The following is a 20,356-nucleotide window of genomic DNA, read 5'->3' on the forward strand; positions in this document are numbered from 1 at the left end:
CATAAACAACAGGCAGTTTTAAGATATGACAAGGATGAGGATGTGCATCATTATAGTAATATTTAGTCTTGTCCATATGTAGGCATCATCAATCTGAAACATCAATCAGTAGGCATCATCAATCTGAAACATAAGACATCAATATTCTTAACATAAACAACATGCAGTTTCAAGATATGACAAGGACGAGGACGTGCATTATAATAGTAATATTTAGTCTTGTCCTTATGTTGCTATCATCAGGTAACCACATGAGTTCTATATATTAGTATTTTATTCTCTTTCGAATCCTTGATTAATTTTATACTAACCGATTGTGTTCATAGAAATGGTGATGTCGGCAATGATAATGGATGATGGAAGGACAATTGACACCCCATTCTATTACAAGACACACTTCAAAATGCATTGTGATGATATTATCAATACATGCGTCCGACTATGCATGAACCTAGATTCTTCATTTCCTCGTACCACGGTTACATCTGTTATGCTATAATGGCATATAATGTGAATGCAAGTTTTTCCTAAGAGCTACTAGAAACTAAACTAGCAGGCATGTGTTTTATGAATCTAAGTATTTTTTTATTTTGGTGCCTATGTACATATGGTGGTGTGAGTGTGACATGCATGTATTACTATTGTCCAAATATCTATTTTACTCTTCACATCTAAACTAGTCGGTATAACTCTCCAAAATTATCCTCCTTCAATATCGAGCATGGTTTCATGGTTAGATTGATAGTATAAATATAGTTAGCTTCCAACAAACTAAAAGTGCAAAAAAAAAATTTGATATCTAAAATTCTATGGAGTGCATTTCTCGTGAGAGTTTGGGAAGGTGCCTACAAAAATTGATCTCCTACTAATATCTAAATATCTACCATCAGTACATTTTACAACATCTGGTGCCTACTATTCACGTAAGGATTGATCACATAGAAACATGCATATGGCAATCAATCAAAGGAGAAGGATTGATCACATAGAAACATGCACATGGCAATCAACCAAAGGAGAAGGAAGTATCATATAAGCATGCACTAGCTCCCACTCTTCATTACGATCCACAACACCTACAATCTATTCTTATCCATTCTCAATACGGTCATCACACTCTTCACTACAATCCACAACACCTACGATCTATTCTAATCCATTCTCAATACGGTCACCCATACTTCGATGATTGGCATGTTTCTTGGCAACAATTTTATGCTCACTATATTTGCAAAGTACCAAATGAATTATGAAAATTATTGGGAAAATAAATATCATCATTGCCAAAAAAACTATTTTAGAATTAGTTGTTGGTTACTTGATAAAAAAACAACTAATTAGCCAACAAGCTGACTCAAATTTACGCATGTATTTTTATGCACACTATGGACCAATTGGTCTATGAAATGGTCTCTCGGCACTAATAAGCAATATATGTTGCAATGAACATTTTTATATAAGGAGCATGCATCGTACTGAAAGAGAGCATGCAGATTTAAATGTAAGTGTGGAAGTCAACAATAGGCACTGACCGGTTGCTTGAAGAATAATCTGTATGCCAATAGAGAATAGTGCTCTGGGTATAAAGGATTTAGCCATATTTGAGAAATCTTTTTGGTTAAAGTTGGAAGTCAATTGAAGTGAATAGAAGGGGATGCCGTGCCATGGACGATGACAGGGTGGAACCTATGGAATTTCATGACATCTTTAATTGAACAGTGACACATATGGTGGGAGACGGTAAACATATAGATTTCTGGAGAGGGAACTGGCTACCGACTAGGAGTAGAAACATGCACATCGCAATCAACCAAAGAGAAGGAAACATCATATAACCATGCACGAGAAGGAAGCATCATATAAGCATGCACTAGCTCCCACACTCCACTACAATCCACAATCCCTATAATCTATTCTCTTCCATTCTCAATACGTTCACCCATATGTCGATGTTTTGCATGTTCCTTGGCAACAATTTTATGGTCACCACATTTGCAAAGTAATTATGAAAAATATTGGAAAAAGAAATATCATCATTGCCAAAAACTATTTTAGAATTGTTTGTTGGTTACTTAGTAAAAAAGCCAACTAATTAGATAATAAGTTGACTCAAATTTGCGCATGTATTTTTATGCACACTATGGACCAATTGGTCCATAAAATAGTCTGTCAGCACTAATAAAAGTGCAATATATGTTGCAATGAGCATTTCTATATAAGGTACATACATCGCACCGAAAGAGAGCATGCAGATTTATATTCGAGTGGTAGAAGTCAACAATGGTCACTGACTGGTTGCTTGAAGAATAATTTGTATGCCAAGCGAGAACAGTTGTTTGGGTATTAAGGATTTAGCCATGTTTGAGAAAGCTATTAGGTTAAAGTTAGAATTCAATCGGACTGAACAGAAGGGGATGTCGGATGATGGCAGGGTGGAAACCTATCATGGAAGTTCAGGACATATTTAACTGAATAGTGGGCAACGGTAAAGATATAGATTTCTGGAGAGGGAACTAGCTACGGACTAGGACTGTTAGGAGAACATTGCTGGTAGCATGCCTGCGCTCTTAAGCTTTTCGGCAAGTCTAGACTGACAACGCTCTTCAGCTTTTCGGCAAGTCTAGACTAACAATGGGACATGTACTGATAGACTAGAGATGGGTGAGAGAGAAAATTTGAAGCATTGCTTTCTAACAGGGCCTTGTCTAAATATTTGTCCTTTAGAATGACCTTCAAAATGTTCAAATCCAATAGGGGATGAAGGATTCAGTCGGAAGCTGACAAGTAATGATGAAATTCTGGTATAGAGAACTGATCTAGAAGACTAAGTCCCCAAAAAACGCTAACCTGAATAAGGATGGGATATTAACTAGGATAACGAATCTGTACATGAGCATGTCCAGATTCGTTGTCATAGGTTATGTTCCATCATTGCCTATGTTGATTTTTTTTGGACGAATAGAGTAGTTTTGATGTTGACATCTTCAATTGAAATTAAATTCTACTACAAGTGCTTTATTCAAATTTAGTGAAGCTTTTAACTCAAATTAAATAAAACTTTCAACTTAAATATAATAAAGTTCTAACTCAATTTTTTTTGACTTTATATTCATTTACTTTGGGATAAGTTTACTTTATGTCGCTCAATATTGAGTTGTCTATTTTTTGTCCTTATGAAACAAAATAAAGAAGGCACTCCGTCTACACAATACCCCATCGCGCCCATTTGAGGGTGGTTTTGTGCCACGTTGGCATGCTGAATGGTATGAGTTGTCATTAATAATCAATACTCTTAGCAGGTACTCCCTCCGTTTTAGGTTTTAAGTGTTTTGACTTTGGTTAAAGTCAAACTTCTTCAAGTTTAACTAAGTTTATAGGCAAATATAGTAACATTTACATTACCAAATTAGTTTTATTACATTAATAATTAAATATATTTTTATAATAAATTTATCTTATATAAAAAATATCACTATTTTTTTCTATAAACTTAGTTAAACTTGAAGCAGTTTAACTTTGACCAAAGTCATAACATCTTATGACCTGAAACGGAGGGAGTACAATAATAGATTATAAGTCAGCTATAAGCACATGTGGAGGAGATAAGAGATGAGAGAGAAGAGAAGTGAGCTATAGATTTGTAGCCAGCTGTAACACGAACTCTAAAACGTTATGTGTATATGACATGTGAGACCAATTATTAATGATGTAGTATATATTTGTAGTTAACTATTGTATTAATTGACTATTAGATTGACTATAAATGATTTAGAGTTAGTAGTTGGCTATACTATTAAACTTGCTCTTAGGCCATCATTACTCCATCACTTTACAAGAAACTTGCTCTTAGGCCATCATTACTCCATCACTTTACAAGGAACGACCAGTGCAACGAACTTCCATCCATACATCACAGTGGCTTTTAGGTGGCTCAAGGCCACTTTTAATGGGAAATGCCATTTTTTACAATTCCAAAGGTACCATATACTAAACAATAAGACATTTATTTGACGGTTGAAACAATCCATACAATGTATTATTTTATTTTTGTTATTGTATAGGCATGCAATGCAATACATGCAACAGCTAAGCTATATTAATTAGAAATAGTACACGCTGGTTTCATCTCGATAAAACATATTTCATATCTTATTTATTATATACTATAAATCCATTAAACTTTCTACAAACGCTCTCAAGACGCAACATGTCACTCTTACAAACACTCCTAGACCGCCACATAACACTATCTAATCTAACTATCGATTTTCATTTAAATTGATGGACCCGGTATTTTAGACCATTAGATTAGATCTATTATTTAAGAAAATAATCCCTTCCTCTGCCGTGGGCCATAAAAAGAAAAAAACTTATGTACGTATGACTTCGTATAAGTGTGGGCCGGAAAAAAAAAAGAATGTAGGTACGCTCTCCCTATCCCTATCTCTTCCTCTTCCTATTCTTTTACATCTCCATCTCTTTCTCTTCCTAATTCTTTATGTTATCAAATTAAAAAGAGAAAACTAAAATTTTAGAATTAAGCTGACCATAATTTTAAATGTACATATCTAATTTATATTCTATCTAAAATGTTGCTTTATTTATAATTAAATTGACAATTTTAGATCCAATGTTTTGCTATATATAAGCAATATGTCATTGTGGTATAGACCGTGCATTTTACAAGTTTGCATGCCATCTAAATAAATTAAATACTTAAAATATTAACAACATATATTGTGTTATTATACATCATTCTTCAAATATGTATATATAGTTTCACCGTTGGTTCCAGGACAGGTGCACTTAGATTTTGTGTTTTGCTTACACCAGGGTGCAGGGTTCACCATGTGGAAAATAAAGAACTAACTCAAATATGAATAGCACAAACCATAACATAAAAAAAAATCCAATGTCTTTAGGTAGACCAAACAATACAATTGGTTCATGATTTTCCTAAGAAAATATGCTCAAATAATAAAAGCAAGACGAATGAATTAGGGAAGCATTATAAAAATTACATCCCATAAGTAATGATGCATCTTTAGTTATATTTAGCCATTTGTGCTCTGCTGGGCTGCTTCAATCGATCCCAAATGGGTGTTACTCACACTCTGTAAAACAATGGGACTCTAAGAGACCATTGAATTTAGCGTAGCCTTACGTCCCACGCCCAATCTATCCATTAATAAACAACGAGAAAATATATCTATCTTGGCTGCTTACATAAAAGGTGATTGATTTTTTTTTAAAAGTTGACACCTAAGGTGTAACAATGTCATTATTTATCATCTCACGACATTTGAACTTAAAAATAATACTTGCATAAAATAAAACAATAAATAGCAAAACCAATAAGGAGTAAAGCAAACCAATTAGAGAAATTCTTATGAAGTCTTGGAAAAATTTGGTTCTTTCTTTTCACCAAAACTGGAACACCTGTTACCATAACCATTGCATCATTGCGACACATTTTTGTTCTTAGATTCTAATACCCTTCACTCAGTCACATATGGTGGTGTTATTAGTTTCTCCACATCATACACATATAACCCACTAAGGGTAATACACCTTCTTTCCATCATAAAAAAATCTCCCATGAAATGAAACCGAACACCCATCTTGTCCAGTGGATGGATCCATCTACTGATCTGTATGCACAAAAGGTAGTCAACTTGCACATAAAAAAAAACTCATAATCGCAAAACCACTCGAATAATAATCACTCCCGAGGCTAATATATATATTAAAGGTGACTTTAGAGTAATCAATTACTACAGCATATCCAAGGGAATCTAACTCCAACCAGACCATAATCCCAGCTAAAATAGTATTCCTCCGTTTCAAAATATTTGACACCATTGACTTTTTAGTATGTGTTTGACCATTCATCTTATTTAAAAAATTTAAGTAATTATTTATTCTTTTCATATCATTTGATTCATTGTTAAATATACTTTCATGTACACATGTAGTTTTACATATTTCACAACTTTTTTAATAAGACGAACGGTCAAACATGTGCTAAAAAATCAACGGTGTCAAATATTTTGAAACAGATGGAGTACTACAATACTACGCACTAGCGAGTATAATTTTTTTTAGACAGTGGGCTTTCATTAATCCGGCCCCTATGTACACGAAGAATATATACAGAAAAAAAAAAAGCACTTAAACTCACATCTCGACAAGGAGGAGAACACTCAACCAAAAAGAAAAGAAAAATAAATGATGTCGGCACACCTCTGCTTCTCAATATACGTACTCTTCTGAACGGTTAGATTTGGTGAGTAGAAGTCGTCTAGTGGCCGCCGCCTCTAGTGTGCCGTCGCTGTCAACCTCTGTTGGTGCTATCTTTATTTGCTTTAGATGAGCTGACGGCACGCATACCCAAATAGCCCACTTTCATCCGTTGTATGGGTAACTTATTAGATTAGCTATAAACGATGTGTTAATTTTTAGAGCTAGAGGTTGGCTATAAAATTAAACTTGCTTTAAGGTTACGGATCGGAAGTGGGGAGGTACAGAATGCATTGACCAGTCAAACGGAGAAGGGGACACGGCCGGGCGGTTAATTTACTGCCTATCTTGTGATGAGTCAGTGATAACGCCTCGTCTGCGTGCCAGCGTGGCACAAAACCGTCCTCAATGAAGACAGAAAACGGTGGTGCGTTGTAGTAAGGTTGAGAAGAACATTTAAATGATTGATTAAAACAAGTAAAGTAGCAAAACAACGCGAAGATACTTTTAAAATGTTTGACACCGTTGAATTTTTAACACATGTTTGACCATTCGTCTTATTAAAAAAAATTATAAAATATGTAAAATTATATGTATACATGAAAGTATATTTAACAATGAATCAAATGATATGAAAAGAATAAATAATTACTTAAATTTTTTTAATAAGACGAATGGTCAAACACGTACTAAAAAGTCAACGGTGTCAAATATTTTAAAACGGAGGGAGTACTATCATGTCCGTGTTGGCTTTGGGTCATGGGTTCCGCGCACATCATGCACTCGCCGAAGAAAAACATCATCAAAACTCCATATATATGGAAAAGAAAGGTTCACCCTTCGAATAGATTTTGCAACATATCTTCCAGATCCTCGGGGGTATACGTGGCTGATGTTCCTAACTGGCCGCCCTGTCCCTGAGTCTCCAGGTAGGCTCGGTAAGCAGAGATTACCTTCCCGCACACCGAATTGCGCAGCACGGTTCGCAGCTGAGGGCTATTGATCTTCCAGAGCTTCTCCGTGTGGTAGGTTATCTGCAACAAGGAGTTGAACTCCACCAGCGCCGAGACACTACGGAAAAGCGACGACCTCCTGCGGCTCTGCCCTGCGTACCCCAGGCACGAGACGACATTTCCCCAGGACAGATCGAGGTACTCCTTGATGCGCCGATCGACCCGCTGCTTCCGCTTTGCGTACCAGTAGGCGCCCATGAACGACTGCAACGAAGGCTCCGCCTGCTGCAGTATGAAGTGGTCGTTGTTGAGCAGGAAGATGTGCATCCGCCCGCCGGCGGCTGCGTACATCTTGGACCTGTCCTCGATCATGGCGTCCACCGAGTTGATCAGCCTGGCGACGGTGCTCGTCAGCGACGATTTCTCCTCCGCGAGCTGGTATAGCTCCCCGATGGAGAACAGCTCGTCGTCGCCGTCGTCGTCCTCGCCCTCCTGGACCAGCACGTCGCGATTCTGCAGCACCGGGTTCAGCACGTCGCGATTCTCAAGCAGCAGGTTGATGTAGTTGAGCACGTACTGATTGACCGGGTGGATGTCGTTCCCCTGCGCCGTCGTCCGCCACGAATCCTCCTCTCGGATCAGACTCTCCAGATCATGGAGTATGCCCCTCATCATGCCGCTCAGCGTCTTGAGCACGGCCGTGATCCTCTCGGAAACCAACCATTTGGTCGCTCCGGGGAGCAGCGCCAGGAGGCTCGGGGAGACGCCCGAGACCACCGCGTACATGTCGATCACGCGGAGGATCTTCTCCGGCGATCTGCTCAGCGCGGCGATAGCGTCCGGGAAGCACATCATCTTCACCAGGCTTGCCTTGGCGAAGAGCGCGAATTGGAATTCAGGCCCTGCAGCTCCGTGCTGGTCGTACCTGTAGGACCTCGATGACGCCGCTTGGGAATACGCTGTTATAGCTTGCTTGACCGTAGCAATGGCAATGCTCCTGCTCCTGCTCGTGTTTGGAGCCGGATCTGAGCTTTCTTGGTCGAGATTCGACGAGCCAGAGCCAGGACTTACATCATGTAATGTAACACCGGCGTGGTCGTCGTCGATCCACGCCGGTGCAGATATCTGTGGCCTGTACTTCTCGATCGGAAGCACCGGAATGACACCGCCGGAGTCGCCATCGCCGCTGCTGAGGGTGGCCTTCGTCAGACGGAGGGCTTCCGCCATGACGGTGAGCGCGGCGAGCCACCCCTTGATCATCTCCTCCACGCCGCTCCATGGCTTCTCCTGCAGGTTCATCTCGTCGACTCTGAGAACCCAGTCAACGCCAAGGTCGGAGAACCAGGTCTGCAGTATCTCGTCGCCGCCGCCGCCGCCGCCGCTGCCGCTCCCCAGCCGCGGCCGGGAGAACTCCGTTATTAGCCTCTCGGTGTACCTGTCGCTGACCATATGACTCGCGATCTCGCTGAGGCCCCGGAACGCCTCCCCGCGCAGCAACCTGTAGCTCTCGGGCCCGGAGCTTGGAGTACCGTGCGCCTCCGAGCCGGGAGCGGAGGAGGTAAAGGATGCCGAAGACGAGCTCGTGACCGAGCCACTCGACGGGAAGACGAGGGTGGTGCTGCTGGTGGACGCGGCGGCAACGGACGCGGTGACGACCCGCTGGATCGAGTTGCGGTAGCTGCAGCTGCCGCCATCCGATTCCGAGCGATGAGGACTTGGCCGCCAAACACGGTCGAACTTCAGCGCTCGCAACTCCTCTGCGAGACGGCTTTGCATTATGGTTTGGGTTTCCCTTCCTATAGAGATAGATTAGAGTAGATTGAACGAGCGAGGAATCAAGCAATCAGCTCAGCTCAGCTCCTCCTTTTCTTCTCTGCACTTCGGAGGAAGGAGACGGAAAATCCAAAGTCAACGGTGTCAACGCGCTCTTCTATATTTTCCTCTCATTAGGCATGTGAGGTAGTACACCTTACCAGAGGAGCAAGAAGAAGACGCGGCAGCCGCCGAAAAACAAGAGAGAAAAAAATGTAATGTCACGCTGTTTCGTCCGTCCGCGTGATCCGATCAACCAAAAACGACTGGCACACATGCCGTTTCGTGACGTCCGTCGTCCACTCCTTAGACGAGGGCATGGAAGGGGGACTTGACCTGGACGCGAGGGACGCCTCGAGGTAGGTATGCAAGCGCAGCTGGGGCGAGTGGGCTTTCTTTTCCGTTTTTTCTTTTAAATTTTATATTAAATAAACTAAAACACGGGTTTTTATATGGGTAGTGCGACAGCGCACTTACATCCGTACCTTGAGACTTGGAGACCTTGGTTGAGATCTGGTAGCTAGTTGCAGTGGCGGTGTTCCATCTGCTTGGTCACAGTTGGAAGCGTCGATCTAGGGATAGGAGGTCATCTACGATGCCATTGGCATGGCTTGAGGGCATCATAGGGGAGTGGATTCTAAACTTTGTATCTCATCCAAATAGTTATGGAAAAAATAAAAAAAATCAACAAGATAGATTAGTATATGAACATCATATAGATGCCATCACTATAGGTACTGGAAATACTAAAACCAGCACCTATAGGCCTTTTCCCTCCTCTATGGGCTAAAAACACAAAAAAGGCCGGCATTTTTATATAACTATAGGCATCGGTTCTAAAGAAAAACCGACACCTATACTATAGATGCTGGTTTTTTGAAAAAAAACCTTTAATTTATTAAAGGTGCCGCACTGCTGGTTTCTTTAGAAAACCGACACATCTTAAAACGAGCCGAGCCAGGTGGAGACAAGCCGGCCGGGTGGGCGTCTTTTTATCTCTCTCGATATTGTGAATCTCTCTCCCTTATCTTTTCTTCTTCTCCTCCTCCCACCGGCTCTCTCCCACTGTCTCTCTCCCTTATATCTTATTCTCCTCCTCCCTTATCTCTTCTTCTCATCCTCCCACCGGCTCTGCGGTGGTAGGCCACGGTAGGCGTCGGGCTCGCGGAGGAGACGCGACGGCGATAGCAGTTGGAGGAGCCCTCCCTTTTGCCAGATCTGGCAGGAGGGGAGGCGGCGGCGGCAGTTGGAGGAGCCCTCCCTTTCGCCAGATCTGGCGGGAGGGGAGGCGGCAGCGGCAGGTGGAGGAGCCCTCCCCTCTGCTAGATCCGGCGGGAGGGGAGGCTGCGACAGGGGCGGCGGGGCTCGCGGATGCAGGTGGTGGGCTCGCCGAGGGGAGGCGGCGTGATGACTCGAAGATGACGACTACGGCGGCGGCTACGCGACCATGCGACGACAACGATGGCGGGACAACGACAGAGAGGTGGATTCTTTTTTTTTATTGCCAAGATCTGGGATGAATTTTGAGTATCAAAATTTGTGTTGTGGATGAATAGATTGATATGTGGATGAATCCATCTATGGATTTTTTTTTATTGCCAAGATCCAGGATGAATTTAAGTGTCAAAATTTGTGTTGTGGATGAATGGATTGATATGTGGATGAGTCCATCTGTGGATTGGATATGTGATGGATAGATGATGATATGCTCGTTCTTGCTGTGGTGTGGATGGATGTGGGAGGAGGGACTGCTCGGCTCAATGCATCGGCTCGTCATCGAGCCAGATTTTTTTTTATTCAGGGAACCTCAAAGGTGTTTGTTCTTAAACCGGCACCTATTTCTTTTCATATTAGTGCTGCCTCCGTGGTGCCGATTGGGAAAACCGGCACCTATTTGTGTTTTCTGTAGTAGTGGATAGATCACTTCACAAACATATAACTTAAAATTTAACTTCTATAAGTCGCAATGAAAAAAACAAATTTAACTGTGAATATATATTAGCTAGCTATAGTTTAATTTGTTTTTCTATTGCAACTAGTAGAAGTTAAATTTGGCTTTGCATGTTTGTGGAGTGATTTATCATATATTAATCTATCTTGTTGATTTTTTTTAAAAAAATAACTATTTAAATAACATGTAAGCAATCAGGAAATATCCCCTCAAGAGTTTAGAACCCCTATGGTAGGTGAGGGTGGGGATGCTGGAAGAGTAATTGTTCTATATGGCAAGAAGCAGCGCAGGTGCAACGGATTACGGAGATCCTCTCGAAATTGGAGGGGAAGCATGGAGAATGTGATAGACCTCAGCCTGCAGCACGGAGTGTGAGCGGGGGGTCGTAGTGTTGTCGCTCGTGAGATCATCGTGTTAGAAAGGGCTTCCTTTGCAACGGTGGCCGATAAGATCCTGTGTTGGCTAGGGCTTAAGGGATTCCCTAGCCACCCAGCCTAGTGCCGTCCCCCGCTGAGGTCGACTTGCTATGCTCCATGCTTGTGTATTTTGTCCCTTTGTCTCTCTTCTTCTTTACATAATGGATAGAAATTTGGCATTTATATCCATATACGTACGTAGCCGAAAGTTACATACTTAGATTCTAGGTCTCATAACTAGAAAACAACAAAATAAAAAAAATGTTTCCTCACTTTGGCTCTCCTATTCTTTTACATAATGGATAAAAATTTTGCATTTGTATCCATAGCTAGCTAAGGATACATAGCCGAAGGTTAAGATTCTAGGTTTCGTAACTAAGAAACAACAAAATAAAAAATGTTTCCTCCCTTAGTCTCTCTTTTTTCACATATTGGATAGAAATTAGGCACTTATATCATCCATGAGTGGATATACACAGCTGATGGTTACAGAAATACTTAGATTCTGGGTTTTATAATAGAGTAACAACCAAATAAAAAAAAAGAAAAACGGAAAAACGGAAAGACTAAGCTTCTAGAGTGAGGGTCCTCTGCATTACTACAAACTGACATGTGGGGGATCTGAATTGAAGCTTCTATCGTCTGGTGCTTGACGAGTCCTACCGCCCCAATAACCATACTTGGTCGATCTTAGTACGTAGTTTGGACTCATCGAATTCCATCTGTCTGACCAGCTCTTTCGTCACACTGCCTCTCGATCCAGATCCGGAAGCTCCCAACCCCTAGTGCATTTGCTTGTTTGCCAGTTCACAAGGCTTGTTCCTGGGTGAGTATTATCAGGTTCAGTTCCTTTCCATAGAAAGGCTCTTCTGTTCCTGTCAATTTTCTTGATGACCCATTGAGGGATTAGCAAGGTTGTCATCTGGTAGGATGGAATTGAAGATAGGAGTGACTTGACCAGAGTTTCATGTGCAGCAGAAACCAACCTTTCCAACCTGGTATTCTAGAGAAAATCTTTTCAAGGAGAGGTACAAAGTCATTTTTTCTTAGTTTCCTTGTGTGAAAAGGGAGACCCAGGTAGGTTGTTATTTTCGAGTAAATTTCACAAAACCTTGTATTTTACGGCTTCTGTAACACAAAACCCTGGGTTTTGTAATTTGTTTCATGAAACCCCAGGTTTTAGAGTAAAATGTTTTATAAAACCCCAGGTATAAATTTACATCGTTTATTTGACTAATATATTTATCTATAATAATTGTAAAAAGAATGTATGAGATACTTTTTAGTACATATATAACGTTAGTTGCTTTTTAACAAGTGTTGTTAATCATGTTTTGATCATTTATGTGTATACTTAACCTATTATTATATTATAATCAGCCGGTATTATGTTAAGCTTTTTCGGCGCAAAATTGAGAAAAAAATAAAGTAGACGAGAAGAGTATGTCCTTTTAGCCAACTAATGTGAATTGATGAAAAAAACAATCTTATGTAATAATAAAATATAAGTAGTCTATATGAATATGAGGTTTCTTGAAACATTTTGACTCAAAACATGTGATTTCGTGAAACAAATCACAATAACTAGGGTTTTATGTAATGGATGCCCTAATACCTAGGATTTTGTAAAATTTACTCAATCTGCTAGAGAAATTCTAAATGGTTTGCTCCACATTGATGTTTGTACATGCTAAAAATGGCAAATGGTTAAATGCCCCCCAAAAGTAGGCAGATCACCACTCCTGTTGTCTAACGCCATTGGTTCTAGTCGGGCCCACTCACCATCCTTCTCATCCCCTTCTTCTTTGTTCCTTTCACTTTCCTTTTCAAAATCATCTATAGTGGGTGTCACTGTATAGTCTTGAGTTACCCACAGCCGGTAACCTAATTGAAGTTATGTGATCAGAGATCCTATGAAGTACGGCTTTGGGAAAACAAACTGTTTAGGTTACCATCGTTGAGGCCATTCCCAACCAAAAACACTAGACATGGTTTTCACAAACTCCACATCATTAAGAAACTAGTACTAGACACTCCTCTTCCAATGTAAACACTACTATTCCATACTTAAATTTAATGCTTCTTATCTCACATGATGTCTTGGATATTGTGTAGAAACCATGTCTCATGCAAGACATGGTTTCCTTCTCTTTCCTCATTTATTCACTTGCCACATAATTTTTCATCCTATGTGGCATCTTATTTAATGTTATGGACACCATCCTAGTCATTGGATTGGGAATGGCCTGATGCAAAGCAAGATATCGTTGGTGTTGTGGGCCTCGTTTTGGAAGGTTCGCTCGCTGGTTTCGCAGCATGTGTAGATGAAGATGCATTGTCACCACCAGCAGTTGCTTCTTTCATCAAGGGGTAAAGATACTAGCCCATTCCACTTCCAGGCTATTGAAAAGATACAATTCAGATAGTTGATCTTCAGCAGAGAGGCCATGAAAGTAAAGTTCAAGTGAAGGTTCAAGATCTTGGTCTTCCCATTCCAAACCATCCCACCATTCATTCTCACCGCGTATACATTTCAGTTTGCTCGGAACGGTAAGAAAGGGAAGTTTATTCAACAAAGGGCATGCAGAGATCTGAAGGCATTCCAGAGAAGGAAATGAGAAGAACGGGCTGCAGATCCTAACCAATGCACCAGCTTCGATCAGTGTCATCCTTTTAAGACTGGGGAATGTATTATTAACTGATGGATTTTCCTTTTCCTGATTTGTCTTAACGACACCATCTTGTGCAGTAGCAATAATCTGGTGCAATGTTGAACATGAAAATAGCAGCAAATCCTCTAGAAGCGGGAGATGAATAATCCATGAAATATGATTCAATCTTGAACACCGTACTATATCCAAACGTCTGAGTTTTGCAAAAATATCTCCAGTGTGCAGCTTCTGGCATATGATCCTATCAACGAAATAACCATGGAGGTATGCTTTCTCAACATGCTGAACATTCCACATTGAATGAATGCTGTCAAGCACAATAGTCTTTTGTCTTGTGTAAATACCAAGTTCAAACAGGTTTGTTTGTCTTTCAGGATTGATACAAGAATTTTCAGAAGATACATGAGTCTCATACCCATCTTCATGGTTATAAATGACAATAGAGAGGGACCGTATTGGTAAGGTTGTCTTACTAATCCCTTGAAACGAGGTTTCTGAACGAACAGTAATTCCAAGGGACTGCAATTTATCCATACGCACAAGCTCATTAATTGGCGCCTCATAGGATGAGCACTGCAGTAAATTAAATGAGCAAACATCCAGCACCTCCAAATTCTGGAGTTTTGGTAGTATACCATTTGGAATAACTAGATTTGGATTATTCCGAAGATGCAAGTGCCTCAGTCTGGTAAGACAGCCTAACTCCACTGGTACCGTTTTTATTCTGTTATTTGACAAATTCAGATATCTTAGGTTGACCTGCATGCAAATCTCTACAGGTATATTGGACAATTTATTAAAAGAGAGATCTAGGTACTGCAGTGAAAGCAACGAGGGGAAGTTCCCGAAAGAACCGTCTTCCAAATAATTGTGCTGGAGTATCAAGACTTCAAGGGTTTTTTGATTGCTAGGAATACGAGGCAGTTCTGTAATTTTAAGCCCCACTAATAGAACTTGCTCTGCCAATCCCCAATTCTCTTTGGTTTGGATTCTCCATTTGTTCTTGTCCTCGCCTTGACTGTGTACAACCCATAAGGCAAAATCACGGATTGTAGATTGCATTTGCACTGCCTCTCCATCTTCTGCTGGCTCTAAAAGGCAAAATTCTTGCAAGGTGGTAATATGAGAGAAACCTTCGTTGTAAGACGCTTCAATGTCATCCCCTTGTATTAATCCTGACCCTATCCAGAAGTCTACTAATTTCCGTTGATTAAATATATGGCCCTCTGGCCATAAAGAACACAACTTAAAGCAATCTTTCAGAATTCCTGTCAAGCTGTCATACGCAAGTTTTAATCTGAAAAATGTTGCCTCTTCACTACCTGACCATTGAGTGTCACGAAGGCATGATTCAGTCAGATAATGAAGGGCATTTTGCCAATATATTGCATCCTTCTTATTGTGCATGGCCTTTCCAATTGTTACCAGCTCCAAAGGTGAACCAAGCAATTCCGCGGAAATATTTCTTGGCAGGTACACATGCTTATGGCCCAAGTAATCAAGATCAGCATTCTGCTTGAAAATTTCCCATGATTCTGTATGATCAAGACAGTGAACCTCAATTCTGTTCTCCACTTCCACATTCATTTGATCACAGACATGGCTAGAGCATGCCGTGAAAACCACTCTTCGGTTGTAGCAGCTTCCAACCAAGTCAAGTGATGGAATCCCAACTTCTTCTAGATCCAGTCTCTGCCATACACAGTCAAGCAATAAAAGGAAATTTCTCTCCTTCAAGAAGTCGAAAATTCTTGCTCTATGTTGCATGCCGTCACAGTTAGCCAACATGAGTTTCTTGGCAATTTCACTTTGAACCTGAAAGTGGCCAAGAGTTACATGCTAGAAATGCATCTTATGATGGATATGGAATGAAAGGGCCAAATTGTTTATATCTGTCCATGCAATGGTTGTCAACAACATATCCAGTGCAAAGTATCATACATTTGCTAAAAAAAATTATATATTTGTAGATGTGCTATTTCTCTTCATTTTGTAAATACCTCAACTGAATATCCTACCTCTCAAAAAAAAAACTGAATATCCTAGTGTTATACTACTCGCAATAAATCAGTATGCATGTATAGATAGTACCTTGGCTACGGAGGAATCTCTCGGAGAGGCGATTCGCAGCACGAGATCGAAGGTGTCATCTCGGGAGAAGTACTCCTCAACGAGCTTGAGTAGGTAAGTCTTCCCCAAGCCGGCGCGGCCCCAGATCGCGACGATGCCGTTGGGTTGGATCGTCCTCACCCTCTCGATCGCGGCCCGGAGGGTACGATCCCTGCTCGCGAACCCCGTGGAGATCTCCATCGGTTGGGGCAGCTTGCTCCTGCGCACGATCCTTCCCCCTTCTTCGCACAGCCTCTTCACCTGCGGCATCATCAGCGACGCGACCTTGCTGACGCGGTAGCAGCCGAGCAGATCCCAGAAGATGAGCCTGGGGATCCGGCCGTGCGCGCTCCGCAGCTCGCCGAACCGGAGGAGGTAGATCTCCGCCTCCTCTGTCCAGGCTGCCGCCGTCGCCAGCCTCCTGCCCCGCCGCGCCGCCACGCGGGCCCTCGTGCGCACGCAGTCCCTGACGTGCGCCAGGTGCTCGCACGCGCCACGGAGGACGTGGAATCGAGCGCCGGCGAAATAATCCCGGTTCCTCACCATTGCTATCAGTGGAGCTAGCTCGAGCTCCGTGCTCCATATGATCGTCGCGGCGTCAGATGGAGTCGCCATGGAGAGGCCTCCTTCGTGGTTTCTCCAAAGTCAAACCACGGAACCGCCAGCTCTCCACTTTTAATTTCCGGTGTATGCCCAACTGGGGATTCCTATTTAGCGCGCGCTAGCGCTTGATGGGTAACTCGCGCAGGCGCGCACGTACCATCGGCGCCGTTTTTCTTTTCTTTATAGAGAAAGGTATTTTTTATCCGGCCTCTTCATCCAACCGGATATATGTAGTCTTTGTAAATTAAGAATTTAGTCTATCATACAGGGAACTTAGCCCTCAAATAACACAATTTGAAATTTGCTCCTACGTAGATTTGAACTTAGGATCTTGGGGTGCTACTCAGGTTACATGCCCTTTTACATTCACACCGTCCTAGCCGCTAATTACGGCAATTAGTCTAATTAACTTAATTATGGTAATTAGCATTTTAAAAATATATAAATTAATAGTTTTAAAAGTATAGTTGAAAGTTGGAGCTTCTTCTCCTCAATGATCCCCTCCGCTTGCCGCACGGCGCCATGCCAAGGGCGCCGCCGGCCAACGACACGTCGAACACTGTTGCCCTTCTCCCTCGAGCAGTACGCGTACGGCCAGAGGTACGACGAGCTTCTCGCTCCCGGCCACCGCCGCCCGCCGCTCCAGATCTTACCCGTTGCTCACGGCCGAAAGGGAGAGGAAGAAAGACACAGATGACATGTGGGCCCCATAATTTTTAGTGAATGACGAATGGATTCCACGTACATGTTTTTAATTCTAATGCCACGTCAATGTCATGAATCAGCTCAACATTGCCACGTAGACACCACGTTAGTGAAATAGTCCTCTAAAACTGTCAAGGGAGTCAAATTTGATCGATTTTAATAGTTGAGGGAGGGGGCCGATATATAGTTAAGGAAGTCAAAGTGGGCTTATTCCTTAGGGCCAACCGTGTAACTTAGGGCCACATCCCACTAGCCCACTAGACATGAACCTTACCCAACAAAAATATTAGGGGCAATTTCATTCTTGCTCCTGCTCCTGTTTTGATATATACAATATTGATTTTGCTCCTATTTTTTAGGATTTCATTTTTGCCCTTGTTTTTTTAAACAAATCCAAAGTTTATCCCTATTTTGGGTGGACATGTTGACGGTGTTAAATCTTTGGCAAAAAAGACATCCATGCCCTTACATGCTATTGCACATTTGACACTATTTTTTTTATCATTTGTGTATTTGCTTCCATTTGTACAAGTAGCAATTTTGATAAACTTCCACAAGCGTGGCAATTTTGACATACTATGGATAAATTTTGATTTAAAATTTGACATAATTTTGCTAGAAATTTTGACACATTTTGACAAAAAAAAAAGAAAGATAAAATGGCACAAATTAGACACATTCTTTACACAACATATAGCAAGCATAAGAAACTCAAGAAAATCCAAACCAAAGTCAAGCAAATCCAATCTCGCAAACATGGTATCGCGGCCGTTGCCGCTGCTGCCGTCACTTCCTCCCCATGCTGCGTCGCGCCGTCTTCCACCTTGGGGACAGCCGATCTGGACTCGGGGGCTGTTTGGTTGTTTGCCACACTTTACTACGCCACACTTTAGTTATGCCACAATTTCTTACGTATGTGTTTGGTTCGCTACGGCAATTGTGTCATGCCACACTTTCATAGCCTTGGGACCCACATATCACACTCTCAAATTTGAAGCTAAGCTTGCCACACTTGTGGCCAACTATTTTTAAGCCACACTTTGTGCCACCATGCCTCAACTAGCCTAAACTTAGTTACGGCAAGGTTAGGCATCAACCAAACATCCCCTTGGTCCCCTCAATCTGCAGGGTCGCTGTTACCATCGTCGTCTCCTGCTCACATCCCAACACCAACACAAATCCTCCCCACAGCTCCTCCCCTACCGCCGCCAAGCCCCTTCCCTGCCACCACCTTCAAGCCCCCATTCTGCTGCCGCCTTCAAACCCCTTGCCCGTCGCCGCCTAGCCCCCTCCCAGCCGCCACCAAGTCCCCTCAACGCCGTCGCCTAGCCCCCTCCCTGCCGCCGCCTAGCCCGCGCAAAGTGCCGGTGGGAGGGGTCTGTTCCTGACTGACGCACGCTCGCCGCCACTTGCCGCGCCGCCGGATGGGGTTTCTTTCGGGAGTGAACCCGTGCACACGAGAGGCTGGAAGGTTTCCCCTACTTGGATATTTCCTAAGGGTAAAAAGGTCAATAACAAATTAAAAAAAATATTTTCTTTTTTTCTCTATTTCTTTACTGCCATAAACCCGGTCCCACTCAATTCCGTCTAAACCTTACCCTTTTGGTTAAAAAAGTGGGGATAAAAACAAAAACCCTAAAAAAGGTAAAATCAATATTAGACATGGCAGAAATGAAATTATCCCAAAATATTATCAGCTGATAGTTAAATATTTCTACTTTTGAGATAGGATTGAATGTGTTCATGAGCCAAGTCCTGTCTTTGTATCCCACTGGTCTCTGGCGGCTTCCCTAGAGCCTCTGGTTAATGGATTTGTTGATCCTATGTCAAAAAGAAAATTTCTGCTTTTCAGATACTCCCTCTATCCTATAAGACATGGTCAAATTTGACATGGTCTCCAAAACTAATATTTGTCTTATAATTTCTCATATATTATAGGGAAAATTGGAACCATGCCATTATAATTTTGCAAAATTTGAGATATGCCATCCTGACCATATGAAAGTAAATTCAAATGTGAATCCAATGATATATTTTTTAGCAATTAAATTTAATTCATATTGTACTTGAATGTTGGTCAAAATATTTTAAAGGTAGAATCTGGAAATGTGTGGACACCTTATATTATGGGATGGGGGAGTAGGATCTAAATCAAAATCGAATTCTCCTAGATTAATTCAATAGCATCCCATTTGGCCATTTGCAAAAACTTGTACTAGTACAGTTGAAGCCAATTTTGACATACTATTTTCTCTTTTATGGATTGTAGTATCAAATTAAAGCAAACTGATCATGTTTGATGAACCATCATTAGTTCAAATTCAAATACTCCTAGCATTATGTTTCAAATGATTAGTCCCATTTAGGCCCGTTCGAATCCTCTATAAATGAAGGATAAACTTTGATTTTCGTGGTACGCTTTTCAAACGGTTAAACGGTGTGTTTCGTGCGAAAACTTTCTATATAAAAGTTGTTCTAAAATATCAGATTAATCCATTTTTCAAGTTTGTAATAATTAAAAATTAATTAATCACACATTATTACTACCTCGTTTTACGTGAAACACTTGATATTCATCTTTATGGGTCTGTTTGGTTCACAGCCCAAACCAGCCATCAAGTTGTGGCGTCGCCAGAGATTGTGGCGAGAGAAATAATCGCCACAGCTGTGGCGGAAATAAGCATGCAAATGAACTAGCAAAAAGTGTGGCTGCCACAACTCACGTATTAATCAAACATCAGTCAAACTGTTGTGGCAGCCGCATGTTTGGCGAGGCAATGTGTGGCGGGGATCCAAACACCCCCTATATCTTCAGAAATTCAAACACCACCTTATAAGCAACTTTGAGTGTAAAAACAAAGAAAATAAAAGGAGAGCTTTAACCCCCTCCTCTCT

General features: G+C 41.7%; 2 protein-coding genes across 3 annotated transcripts; both read right to left on the reverse strand.

Moving 5' to 3' along the window:
* Positions 1 to 7,018: 7,018 nt before the first annotated feature.
* LOC4350755 (exocyst complex component EXO70C2) lies at positions 7,019 to 9,034 on the reverse strand. 2 transcript variants are annotated; one of them, XM_015760204.3, is made up of 2 exons: positions 7,771 to 9,034; positions 7,019 to 7,706 (listed from the first exon to the last, which is right to left on the reverse strand). In XM_015760204.3, the coding sequence occupies exons 1-2, from the start codon at positions 8,967 to 8,969 to the stop codon at positions 7,604 to 7,606; spliced, it is 1,302 nt and encodes a 433-aa protein (XP_015615690.1). In that variant the 5' UTR covers positions 8,970 to 9,034; the 3' UTR covers positions 7,019 to 7,603. The 2 variants fall into 2 exon arrangements, with proteins under 2 accessions (XP_015615690.1, XP_015615689.1); XM_015760203.3 differs by having other exon boundaries at positions 7,019 to 9,034.
* A 3,830-nt stretch (positions 9,035 to 12,864) lies between these two features.
* LOC9272234 (probable disease resistance protein At5g63020) lies at positions 12,865 to 16,800 on the reverse strand. Its single transcript, XM_066305304.1, has 2 exons — positions 16,136 to 16,800; positions 12,865 to 15,859 (listed from the first exon to the last, which is right to left on the reverse strand). Exons 1-2 carry the CDS (start codon positions 16,766 to 16,768, stop codon positions 13,736 to 13,738), a joined length of 2,757 nt encoding a protein of 918 aa, XP_066161401.1. The 5' UTR covers positions 16,769 to 16,800; the 3' UTR covers positions 12,865 to 13,735.
* Between the last annotated feature and the right edge of the window lie 3,556 nt (positions 16,801 to 20,356).

This window comes from Oryza sativa, chromosome 11 (genome assembly GCF_034140825.1).
Source record: "Oryza sativa Japonica Group chromosome 11, ASM3414082v1".
In the NCBI taxonomy this organism is placed as follows: Eukaryota; Viridiplantae; Streptophyta; class Magnoliopsida; order Poales; family Poaceae; genus Oryza; species Oryza sativa.